This window comes from Hydra vulgaris, chromosome 03, assembly GCF_038396675.1.
Source record: "Hydra vulgaris chromosome 03, alternate assembly HydraT2T_AEP".
In the NCBI taxonomy this organism is placed as follows: Eukaryota; Metazoa; Cnidaria; class Hydrozoa; order Anthoathecata; family Hydridae; genus Hydra; species Hydra vulgaris.
This window is the reverse complement of record NC_088922.1, coordinates 20,620,335-20,633,890: the sequence shown is the minus strand read 5'-3', so window position 1 is coordinate 20,633,890 and position 13,556 is coordinate 20,620,335. Positions and strand designations below refer to the sequence as shown.

The 13,556-nt window shown below is 26.8% G+C and overlaps 3 protein-coding genes across 3 annotated transcripts in view; 2 read left to right on the top strand and 1 right to left on the bottom strand.

Moving 5' to 3' along the window:
- LOC136078008 (leucine-rich repeat serine/threonine-protein kinase 1-like) overlaps window positions 1-11,461 on the bottom strand; it is a 106,077-nt gene extending 94,616 nt beyond the window's left edge. Inside the window, exons 1-2 of the mRNA XM_065792609.1 lie at window positions 11,346-11,461; window positions 4,622-4,760 (exon numbers count right to left, since the gene is read on the bottom strand). Of these exons, the coding sequence (XP_065648681.1) occupies window positions 4,622-4,683 (62 nt within the window). The 5' untranslated portion in view covers window positions 4,684-4,760; window positions 11,346-11,461. The remainder of the gene's footprint in view (window positions 1-4,621; window positions 4,761-11,345) is intronic.
- On the top strand, window positions 8,106-9,039 carry LOC136078546 (general transcription factor II-I repeat domain-containing protein 2A-like). The gene is made up of 2 exons (XM_065794324.1): window positions 8,106-8,852; window positions 8,920-9,039. Exons 1-2 carry the CDS (start codon window positions 8,106-8,108, stop codon window positions 9,037-9,039), a joined length of 867 nt encoding a protein of 288 aa, XP_065650396.1.
- On the top strand, window positions 9,222-9,716 carry LOC136078545 (EPM2A-interacting protein 1-like). The gene has a single exon (XM_065794323.1). The coding sequence runs from the start codon at window positions 9,222-9,224 to the stop codon at window positions 9,714-9,716; it is 495 nt and encodes a 164-aa protein (XP_065650395.1).
- Window positions 11,462-13,556: the final 2,095 nt, after the last annotated feature.

The following is a 13,556-nucleotide window of genomic DNA, read 5'->3' as shown; positions in this document are numbered from 1 at the left end:
ATTACCTGAAAGCATTGAGTGATCTTTTTTACAGTAGGTCTCATCGTTTTCTAAAATGCATAATTTTTTTTGTAATTAATTTAAGAAAAATCTTTAGCTCATTCAATTGCCTTAATTTCTCCATCAAACAACTTTTTTTGAATTTTTTTTTCTTGTAATATTCTTTCAGATTTTCTTTTTTGAATACTCTTTAAGCGAAAGCTGTATTGCATTTAAACTTCGTAGCTAAATCTTGTTGTGACTTAGACGGATTTTGATGAATTGAATCAGCTATTTATTTTGCCTTCTTTTTGGAAATAAATCTTGATTTTCTACAACTTCCCAATTTTATTTTACAGTTTTGTTTTCCTAATAACATTTTATAATAACTCCAACAGCTGATTTTGGAACTTTACATGCTTTTGAAATCATAGAATATGAGAACGATGGATTTTCTATGTACAATTTTAAATGTTTTTTTTTTTGATTTTCTGGCTCTTTACTCAACATTGCAAAAACTAATAAGGAGTAAACAAAACTACACTCACACACAAGAAAACTAACTATGTTAGCATCATTATAAAAAAAAATCATAACAATTGATTAAGTGGTTTTTGAGAAAACTCAATTTAAAATCGTCCAAATTTCAACCGATTATGGTGATATTCTTTTAAGTGCTTTTGCTAAGCATCTTTTCACTAAACCACCATTCTTTTTGTTCTTTATTGCTTTCTTATTGTTCTTTATTGCTTCCTTTCTTCCTAAGAACGCACTATTTTTGATATTATTTTTGATCAAATTAACCAAGCAGGTTTTATTCATCTATCAATGTTTTTGTTTTGTTTTCGGTTTTAGTGTTTATCACACTGAATAGCTTGGCTCTAGTACAATTAATCCTCTTAGCTGATTTCAATTTCTTACTCAGATGTTTTGTGTATCATTTTACAGACAATCCTAATCACTCGGTTTTACAGTCTTGATTTTTGTTTTTAGCTCAGCTTCTGATTGTTCTTATGTGCAGTTGCTATTTCAAATTGCATACATTACTTTTATATTTTCTACAAGAGCAACTTTCTGGAGAACAAAGGTCTTTTTACTATTTTTTTAAACACTTTATTTTCTTTAAATATTTATTTATACATTTTGTTATTGTAACAATCTTTAAACAGCAAAATATATATACAAATATATATATTTTATGTCAGGAAGAAACAATGAGAGAAAATTCCATAGCACCAGAGGTTCAAGCATGGTAGTTATAGCAAGTCAAACAAAATTTGGAAAAGAAAAGACACCATTAGAAGAACCAACCCAAATAAAAAAAGTAAAAAAAATAAATAAAAATCACTTACAAAAATTTTACACTGTGTTTCATTAATTAAGACTCATCAGAAATGACTTTTCAAATTAATAAAACTTCAACTTATACTAAAAATTAAATTACAGGAAGTTATAAGAGTCTTTTGTTTCTCTTGTTTGATGTAACTAGTCTTAGCTACTGTAAATTTTCATACATTTGTGGAATAATATACACAATTTTAAAAAGTATTCTTTAGAGCTATTTACTTCTGCTTTTTAAATATTTTTCAAGGGGGGATTTAATAAAATTATTTTTTGAGCTCACTTATTTTAATAGTTTTTTAGGAGAAACTTATTTTTGTGCCTGCATTTAGAAATCAATTCCAACTTTTTGTTTAACAAACATTCTTGGTTCGCATGAATGTATATATATATATATATATATATATTATATATATATATATATATATATATATATATATATATATATATATATATATACATATACATATATACATATATATATATATATAAATTGAATACTATATATATATACATATATATATATATACATATATATATAGATATATATATGTATATATATATATATATATATATATATATATATATATATATATATATATATATATATATATATATATATATATATATATATATGTATATATATATATATATGTTTTTTAAAAAAACAGCAAAAACGCAAATTTAATTGACCAGAATGTTTTTAAAACATTCTGAATGTTTTTAATAATATAAACAATGTTTTTATTTTTATTTTTTTTAATAAAATGTTTTTATTTTTATTTTTTTTAATAAAATGTATTTCTTTTTATTTATTTTTACTGTAAATCATGCACGGAGTGTAGCTACATCGACTATCAAATAGTCTGACTCGCAACGGAGTGCTGCTACATTGACTGACAAATAGCCTGACTCACAACAGAGTGCTGTTACATCAACTATCTTATTGCCTGACTCGCAAGGGAGTGTTGCTACATTAACTGAGGGTTTGGTTGAGGGAAGGCAGTCAATCAAGGTGTAGAAAAAAAAAATTGTGGTCTTGCATTTTAATTTAATAAAATGATATTGATATGAAAGACGGCATTACTTGTCTAGAATGCATCATTGTAACCTTTACCATTGCTAAACTGTTTCAATCTATCCTTTAATAACATTGATAGTCTTTAAGTAAACTTTCTATTTTTTAAATCTTTTTTATCAGTTATATCAATGATTTCCAAGAAAATTTTTAATAACAAAAACTTCTCCTTAAGATATTGAAGTGTTTTAAGATCTATGCAAATATAATAGACATGTTTGCTGTGGTTCTTTAATTACTGCTCAGTAGATGTCTCTTTCATTCATAAAACATAAGCAGCTAGAATAGATGTCTTGTAACCTAATAGCATAGCGATTAGATTACAAGACAACTTTAAGGAATCTTAATCTAGAATCATAAAGAGTCTGCAATAACTATTAAATGCTTTAGACCAAGCTTTTTTGGGATAAAATGTGAACAATGTTCCATGTTCCACTGGTGAATGCAAGATCACAAAATCTTTGCCTTTTCTTTGGGTAGTTGAAGGTCACTTACAAGACTGTTAAAATTGACCTGTGTTAAAAAGTGCAAAGAATTCTTGTCCTATTCTTTTTCATAAGAAACATCTTCTTAGTCATCAACATCAACCTCATCTGTACTGTTACCACTTGTGATGTTTGGATATGTTGGTGGAATGAGAACAGAATTCTCAGTATCATGCAAAACTAGCTTCAGAGCTGATGAACAGTCTGGTTACTTTATAGCTGATTTGCATTTTGTGATGTATCAGTCATACAGAAATAACAACCAGAAAAATGATTGGTGGATATATGCCACACCATGGGTTTATAGAAAAGCATTGAAATTTTCTTTCAAAATAGGCATCATGCAAGCTTAGAATAACATGTTGTGCAGCACTTATGAGGGGCCTAACTTTTATCCTGGTCACCAAGTTTGATGCTAAAGCAACTTTGATATTCAACTTTGAGTCTCTTTGCAATATTCTTTCTTTGATCTTTTGTAGTGTACTTTTCACAAATGTAACAAAAATTGTCCAGATAATTAGCGCAAGCTCGACTCATTTCATTACGAATTATTAAAAAAAAAACTATATTAAACCTTTTTAGTGAACTGAAATAAAAAACACACCAAAAACAACACATTAACAAGCATCTTATGAAAAAATACAGCATTACATACATATTAACAAGCTGTCTTATGAAAAAACACACCATTACATACATATTTACAAGCAATCTTATGAGAAAACACAGCGCTACATACATATTAACAAGGAATCTTATGAAAAACACACCATTACATACATATTAACAAGCAATCCTATGAGAAAAGCTGTATGTAATAGTACAATTCTGTTTTCAGATTGTAATCTGCTTAACAAGCTTTGTTAATATCAGCAAAAAAAAAACTACAAGGGAAAAAATATTGTTGTTGTTGTTGATCAGTGTTTGCAAATCCTTAAATGTCACATATAACTACTTATCAGTTTACTTATTTGTTGCGAAACAAGGTTTGAGTCCTGAGTCCCAGTCCTCTGAGTTTTCTTGTGTTTGGCTCCTCTTCACAAAATTTTTTGTTCTTTATTGTTCTTTTTTTTCAAAACTGCACTCTTCTTGATGCTTTCATTTCCATTCTTTACATCCCCACCTTCAATATCAATTTTTTTTTTTACTTTATGATCACCATTTTAAATGGTTATGATTCCAGTGATCATGCTGGCACTTAGACTTGAGTATTTGCTTTATTTAACTTCTTACCAATGTCTTTATTCATTGTCAACTTAAGACTTAACTTTAATCTTTGATTTGTGTTTTGTCTCAGACCCATGTTTGTACTTCAATAACATCTCAAATTTTTCCATTCTAAGGGCATTATTTTTCAGTAAACTTTAAGGTACTACAAGGTTCAATCAAGGTCTTGTTTTTAATCTACATTTATAATTTTTCTATCAATCTATCCTCTAAAGTACCTATATTTGCTTGATAAAAAGTTTTGATTTTAAAAATTGCTGACAAAACTCAATCATATATTAATGAATAATTTTGGCTTTAAATCTTCTTATTTTAACATTTCATAGAATCTATTTATCTATTTTGCTTTTATCTTGTTCCTGAATTCATTACTTTATAAATGTATTACTTCCTAGCAGCCTTTTAAATAAACACTAATAACTAATAAAAATATTTCCATCAAGTACAAAAAAGATATGAGCAAAATAAAAACCAAAAGCATTAAATTAAAAAGGTAAGCAAATATTTTTACCTATATGATTTTTCATCAAGATAGAAAGATAAATCATTTTTTCTGTCACTTTCACTTTTCATTCTATCAGCAACCACATAGACAGCTTTTTCAACAGGAAGGCAGAACTCAGAAAAACTTTGTTCAAAAATTGCATTAGCTTGTCATTTGAAAACAAAAAATTGAAATATTAAATTATATATATATATATATTTATATATATATATATATATATATATATATATATATATATATATATATATATATATATATATATATATATATATATATATATATATATATATATATAACTGCTAACCTTAGTGTTTGAGGTTGGCAAAAAATTGTCGACCTCGCTTCTTAGTTTTATGGTAAGACCTTTGTATCAAATTTTGCCTAATTCTGAGGGTTGATATATAAATATATATTTTATATATATAATACGTTGTATATACAAAGTGAGTGTATATTTAAAGTGTGTATATATATAAAGTGTGTATATATATATATATATATATATATATATATATATATATATATATATATATATATATATAAATATATACTTATAAATATATATTTATAAATATATATATGTAAATACATATATATATATATATATATAAATATATACATAAAAATAGCTCAAATTGCTTATTTAGGTGAGCACTCTGACGTCACACTGAAAGAAATTGAAAAGAGACAATATACTGGTAAAACAAAGAAAGCCAAAACACTGTTATTTGCTTATATATTAGTACCATCTGTGCAAGTAAGCCAGCTTTTGAAATAAATTACAAAAGCAAACTAAAAAAGTTTGGTCCATTGAGTGTTTACATTTTTTACTGTACAGAATTGTAGCCATTTATTGGGGTTTGTATTAAACAAATCTATCCATTGTGCCTTTGAGGATGGAAAAGTGTTTCCAGAAAATCTCTCATTTAAATAACCAAAATGCAATTTTTTTTAGATTTTCTCTTAATAAATAAAGTGTTATATTAGAATAAAGAATAAAATATAGAATAAAGTGAATGCTATGTTTTTGTTTTACTTCAATAGATTTGTGACCAATCAATTTGTGACCAATCAATTTGACACCCATTTTAGCTTAACTGATGTGTAAACCTCACATACCATATTCATCTATACACCATAGGAACCTTCTAAATATTTTCTGATTGAAATCCTTCTGGAACCTTTAAAAACTTTCTTTTAAGTTAAAAAGTTTTTATAAACTTTCCATGACTTTCCATTACTTTTTAAAAATCTTCCATAACATTCTAAAATATTCTTGCCTTGAAAGATATTCTGAAAAAAACCTCCTAACTTTTAGTTAGAAGATTTTTTTTCAGAATATCTTTCAAGGCAAGAATAGAACACATTTTGTATAATGAAACTTTTACATTTTTGTGGATTTAAGAGCAAGTAATAATATGTGCAATATCATAAAACTTTAGACTAGTTGTCTAAAAAAAAAGGAGGGGGGGGGGAGGCATTAGAGTTGTGCTAGCAAGATAAAATTTCTAGTAGATACTACTAGCCCTGTGATGACACTAGTCATCACAGGGCTAGTAGTACCTACTAGAAAAGTATCCATTGTCAAGATTCTGAGCATTTTTTTTTTTTTTGAACAATCCTAATATTCATTTATCTGTGCATAGGGTGACACAAAATCATAAAAAATATTGTAAACAAATAATAAAGAAAATGAAATGAAAAGAAAAAGGTTCATAATTCAAATATTAAAAAGTACTGTTTACTCTGACAAATGAAAAATATTAGGAAGTCAGGCTTCAGTTATATGACAACTAAGAGAAGCATTGTGCAAAAGTTTAAATCGCTGTTCAACAAAAGTTTGTGCAACAGTAAGAACTTTAAAATCAAACTGGATATTTTTGTCAGTCACAAAAATGATTTTTACTATTTGTTGGAGCAGTTAATTGACATCAGCGCAAAGAATTTGAGAAAAAGTCAAGACACAAGGAATCAACAACTTGCAATAATTTTGCAGTACAAAAGAAGTTTTTGTTACAGAAAACCATGATATAATGCTAAATAAACTTAAACACGGTGAAAAATGGTATGAAGACTATTTAATAAACAAAAAAAATTTATATGCTATGATTTAGAAGAAACAGTTAAACACTCAATGACTTGTGGGGTTCCCCAGGGTTCTATTTTAGGCCCATTATTGCTTCTATTGTACATAAATAATTTATATTTATCATTAAATCTTATAAATTTTGTTCTTTTTGCAAATGATTCCAATCTTTTATATTCACACAAAGATATTGAAATACTTTTTAAGTATGTTAATGAACAATTAGATAAAGTTAATGAGTGGTTTGTAAGTAACAATGGTTTGTAGATAACTTGTTCCATAAACTATATAAAACTGATAACACCCTGTTGAAGTTACCAAATCTTATAATTTGAATAAAAGTTTAAGAAGGAATTTTCATATAGCCTAGATAAAAAATTTAAAAGAACATTGGAACGATGATCATAAAAAAGACATGAATGTTGAATAGCACTTAGAGCAGTGGTCGGCAAATTGTTGGCCGCGGCTCAATTGTGGGCCTTTGCTACATAATTTGTGGGTCCCAAGCCACCTAACTGCATAATATACAAAGTAGTGTAGTTGTGGGCCTTTTAGTTGTTTTCCAGGCTGTAAAAATTATAAAGCCTCCTTATAAAATACTCCCTAACACCACATCTTGTCATTTTAGACATAGTAAAAAAATAATTTTAATGCACTCTAACACTGTAGCACTTTAAGACTTCAAATAAGATCCTTATACTTAAAAGTTAAATCATGCTAAAAAATTACTCTTCAAAAGTAAAAACATTCGAAAAGCACATCAAAAATAATTAGAACATTCGAATTTGTTCAGATGAAGTAACTCAAACAACAATTTAATTAATTTAACGCTGTTAAAATTTCATATCAAATATACCAGTGGTAAAATCGTCTTTAGAATGTTTTTCGTACTTTTCTTGAATAAAAATACTGCATTGTTTAGATTTTTTACGAAATAAGTATTATAAAAGAAATAGTCGGCAAATCTTTAATGTTTTAAATAACCGGTTTTTTAAGATGCAATATTTGGAAATTGAATAACCAAAAATTACTCGAGTATAACCAGTTATCGAGTAACCGGTTATCGAGTTTGGATGCTTTACTCAGAAGTTGCAACTCTGATAAATACACACATTAACTTGCAAAGATATGCCAGGTAAACATGAAGCGAAGCGTAAATATGCACGTCAGAGGAATGAAAAATAGGAGCTGATTTATTTCTTCACTGAGGGACCACGTAACAATGCTCTATGTTTAATATGTAATGAGACTGTTAGTGAACTGAAAGGAACCAAGCTTGAACGTCATTTCGTATCAAAACATGAATTGTACATTACTAAATATCCTCTTGATTCAACAACCAGAAAAATAAAATACGACTCATTGAAAAGCTGTTTAGAAAAACAGAAAAATTTGTTTCAACAAATGTCTAGCAGTGTTGATTGTGAAACTCGTGCCTCTAATATGGTGTCATGGATATTAGCAAAAAACATGAAACCATTTACTGATGGTGAAATAATCAAAGAATGCATGATTGAAGCATCAAAATTTCTTTTCCCAAATGATAAAAAAATTCATGACAAATTTCAAAGTATGCACTTGTCCGCGCATACAGTTACTCGAAAAATTGAGAAAATGGTTGTTAATGTTTATGAACAATTGTCAAACAATCTGTCAGAAGCTGAATTTGTGAGTATCGCTCTCGATGAGTCTACTGACCTTGTCGGTAAAGCACAACTCTGTGTTTATGCACGTTTTATCACTACGAATTGTTGTTTATTTGAAGAACTGCTTGGAATTGAACCACTGGAAACAACTACAACTGGACAAGACATTTATGACAAATTGTTCAAAATATTAAAAAATAGGAAAGTGCCTCTTCAAAAAATATCTTCAGTTGTCACAGATGGCGCTCCTGCTATGATTGGAAGAATTCGAGGAGTTGTTGCTTTGCTGAGAAATAGTGGTGAGTTTCCTAACAAATTTATGTCATATCACTGTGTGATACACCAGGAAGCACTGTGCGCTAAAGTTGCGACAATTGATGATGTAATGACAACTGTAGTAAAAACAATCAATCATATACGTTCCAATGCACTCAAACGGCGTCAATTTCGTGCGCTAATGGAACAAAATGAAGATGAACATGGTGATCTTCTTCTTCATTCAGAGGTATATAGACAAAAAATAAATAATTTAGCATTACAATCAAAAATAAATGTTTGTCTATTTTTTGCAGGTTAGGTGGCTATCAAGAGGAAATATTCTTAACAGATTTTGGGAGTGTTTGCCAAGTGTACTGCAGTTCATGGTAACTCAAAAATTTTCATTCATTACAATGTCTATTGAAGAGTTTTAGTGTAAACTGGCTTTCCTTTGCGACATCACAGCACAATTCAATGTTCTGAATAAGAGATTACAAGGCCGCCGTATGCTGGTTTGTGATTTGATCAACCACATCACTGTGACGAAGACAAAACTTAATTTGTACAAAACTCAATTTGCATCTGGTAGTTGTACTCATTTTCCTACTTTAAATGAATGTCAACCATCAAGGGAAATGTTATCGTCATTTTTTTAATAGTGACAGCTCTGTATGATCAATATGAAAACAGATTTAATGAATTTGAAGACTTAAAAAAGCATATGGTTTTTTTGTGTTATCCATTTGACTTTGATATGAATGATATTAGTATTCTAAAGGACTTTGAAGAAGGTGATATTTTAAAAGCAGAGGATGAACTAATTAACTTTCAATGTGACGACGAGTTGAGAAGAAAGGCACCAAAAAAAGATGAAAATGGCACTTTTGGTGAAAATTTAATTATTTTCTGGCATGCTGTCATGAAGAAACGTTTTCCAGTTCTTAAAAAACATGCAAATAGACTTATCTGTATGTATGGCACTAGTAACCAATGCGAACAAACATTCTCAGCCATGAAAATAATAAAAAATGTTTACAGAACAAGACTGACTGACACTCATTTGAATGAACTTGTGCTAGCTGCAACAACAAAATACTCACCAAATTTTTAATTGTGTTTTATGTGTTTTTTTTCTTAAGTATGTATTTTGTATTGATACAATTATTAGTTCTATAAATAATTCTATACTATATTCTGTTATATAGGTAATATAACCTATTTTATATATAATTTATTTATTGCTGTGGGCCGCAACTAAAGCAAGAACTTTGCAAGTGGTCCCCTTTGGAAATATGGTGCCGACCACTGACTTAGAGCTATTAGAATTTCTCCTATATTTACATTTAGTATCATAAGCCATATCTATAGAATTATTTTCAGATATTGCTAATAAAAAGAAAACCACTCTAAATAAATTTAAAAAGGAATCTAAATGGTTCTCCTTATTTTTGGATTTCACTATGTTATTACATTATTTATGGATTTCACTATGAGTTATACTATAAATTTTAAATTTTTTTTTTTTTTGTAAATAAAGATAAGCTCAAATAAAAAATCAAAAAATTTAATAAAAATGTTATTATCACAATCAGCATAACAAAGTTTATTAATGATACTGAATCTCTCTTAAGATAAATATATATATTCCTTTTTTTTTTATTACAAATAATTGTTTTTTATGACTGCAGCTGCCTCTGTAAGAATTATAGCAATTGCTCCTTTAAAACTTAGTACTATTATTAGTTTATATATTTATACCTATATGCGCTCTACCTCTACACCACTACCGCATTTATCCATATATATATCTATATATATATATATATATATATATATATATATATATATATATATATATATATATATATATATATATATATATATATATATATATATATATATATATATATATATATATATATATATATATATATATATATATATATTTATATAAATATATATATATATATTTATATATATATATATATATATATATATATATATATATATATATATATATATATATATATATATATATATATATAATATATATATAATGCGGTAGTGGTAGAATGCTCGCTCCTGGTAGTACCGCGCTCAACATGTTTCTCCGCGCAACGGCCTTGTTCATCAAGGTTCGTTTCGGAGTTATAGAGTTGAGAGAGGGTTATAATCACAAGTAGCCACCTCATCTGTAGTGGCCTTCTTGGCCTTGGGGAGGTGAAATACAAAAAAAAAGTACACACACATATATATATATATATATATATATATATATATATATATATATATATATATATATATATATATATATATATATATATATATATATATATATATATATATATATATATATATATATATATGTATATATATATAGAGATATATATATAAATTATGTTAATGCATTCTACAAACAGAGTGCTAAATGTTCTAAAAGAACAGAGCAATAATAAATTAGTAAAAACACTTATCTAATATTTGATTTCTTCTACACTGAGTTTTACCATCAGTAGATTCATCAGGAAGATGAACCTACTGATGGTGAAACACTGTGTAGAAGAAATCAAAAATTAGATAAGTGCTTTTACTAATTTATAAATATATATATATATTTATATATATATATGTATATATATATATATATATATATATATATATATATATATATATATATATATATATATATATATATATATATATATATATATATAAGAAAAAAAACAGTAAAAAAACTTACTTTTATCTATAACATTTTATATTAAATCACGAAGAAACTTTATATTTTGATCTTTAGTGTGATCAATTTCAACAAAATCTATGATTTTTGGTAATGCTACATCTAGCACCTCATTTATACTAAATCCATATGGTTTAGAAGAAAAATATCTTTTAACATTTTTTAGTAAACCTGATGGAAATTTTTTACTATCAGTGTTAGTAATGACAACAATGACAGCTGAGTCAGGAGCATAAGCCTAATAAAATGAAAAAATATTAAATTTATATTGTTTATAACTTAAGATATGATATGACAAAAATATTATTATAATATAAAAAAACTATTTATTTTCTGTAGAACTTTCGAATTCAACACAATCAGCAAAGATATTGTGTTATATCAATTTAAATGTATTAACAATTATATATATTTTTAATTTAAACATTTAAATAGCTTTTATGAAAAAACTTACATATTGGATTTCATTGCTATTTCAAAGCATAAAACATTTTTTGCACAAAAATATATAATTAATATATAAAGTAAGTACATAAATAATATAATTTCAAAATATTTTAAAATGTGCTTTTGCATCAAAAGATAGTACAAAACTGTTAATTCATTATTGCTAAACATAAATAAATAGATTAAGCAAGAATTGATAATGCAAAAAATTAATATGCTAAATATGCTAAATATGCACAAATATTAGAGAATACTAATGTTTAAAAGTAACGCAAATGTTTTTTTTTAAACATTTAAAAATGATGTTTGCTAGTGTTGTTATTTATTCTACAACTTTTTTTTAAATCAAAATGTTGGAATAATTATGAAAATATGTAAGAATAATTATTTAGGAATAATTATGACAATATGCAGGTTTTAGGGTTTTTTTTAACATTTCCAAACCAATCATTAGAACAAGTATTCTTTAAATTTTTAATGTAAGTTTCAAACAAATTACTTGTATATTTTATAGTTATAAAATATACAAGTAATTTCTTTGAAAAAAACCTGAATATTTTGAAACCACAACTTCAGTAGTGCTACTTCATTTTCAATGTTATCAGTAAATTGCCAAACAAGCAAATAAACTGCATGTTGAAACATAAAAACATGATGAAGTTCATCAAAATTGCACTAAACAGAAATAAAAAACAAGTTTAAACCCAAAATTCAATTTGACTTCTTAACCTTTAATTTTTTCTAACAAAATTTTGAATTTTTTTTTCAAACAAGTTTTCAACATTAAGATAACTAACAATGTTTAGTAAAAAATATATTGTATAATAAAAATTTTAAGTAAGCAAAGTTGATTATGCTAAAGTAAATTATAAATTATATTCATCTAAAAAAAAACTTATTTAGCTTGGTGTCAAGAATATAAATGACTTGCAAATGTTTACATTCTTGTTTTCAAAAAACATGCGCGCATACTTGTAGGCAGTGGTGGCCGGTGACAATACACTTTGGTGGGGCCAGGAAGTATTAACCGAACAATATCGCAACGACTTGCTGTCAGCGTAATTGATGCTTTGGTGTTTGTTAGGACGCTAGCGCTTTTTGATTAGTTGAGAGAGTTAAGGACTAGCATACTTTTAAAATAAAGTATTTAATGACATTGCATCTTTTAAACCTACGTAAAAACCAGCAAAAACTGACTGAAAACTGCCCTAATAGTTCAAAAGTGTCTTAACTCGTTTTAAAGGAATAAAACACCGTTCAGCATCAGCTGTAGACACAGGCATGACCAAAACAATCTCTATCAACTTTGATACTTCAGAAAATGTTTCAACCAGGTTATTTTTATGTATAATTGGGGGGGAGAGCATTAATTGTGCCGATATCATTAAAAACAGCATTTTCAACAAAACGGTTACATCTGACATTAACTTCACTTAGTATTGGTTAGTTATTTTAATATTTTATATATGATTCCGAGGGAAATGTAGTATATTAAAATTGAAATCTTTCGGATCCAAAATTGATTTTCGGATCCCAATGACGAGAAACGTTTAGCCAATAAACTGTCAATTTTGTTCATGTTAATTTATCTTATTAATGAACCTAAATTATTGATAAATAAGATAACTTTAAACTATATTGTAACTAAGACTATGGCATGATTTAAAAGCAAACTTTACCAACAGTAGTTTAGTCAAGAAGGGCTTCTTAATTACCGATCGATAAAATAATAAAGAATGTAACATTACATATACATTGAACTCT

Coding starts and splice junctions, on each gene's coding strand:
- LOC136078545 (XM_065794323.1), top strand. CDS start 9,222: ATGTCAACCATCAAGGGAAATGTTATCGTCATTTTTTTAATAGTGACA.
- LOC136078546 (XM_065794324.1), top strand. CDS start 8,106: ATGTCTAGCAGTGTTGATTGTGAAACTCGTGCCTCTAATATGGTGTCA. Junction 8,853..8,919: donor ATCTTCTTCTTCATTCAGAG/GTATATAGACAA, acceptor TATTTTTTGCAG/GTTAGGTGGCTATCAAGAGG.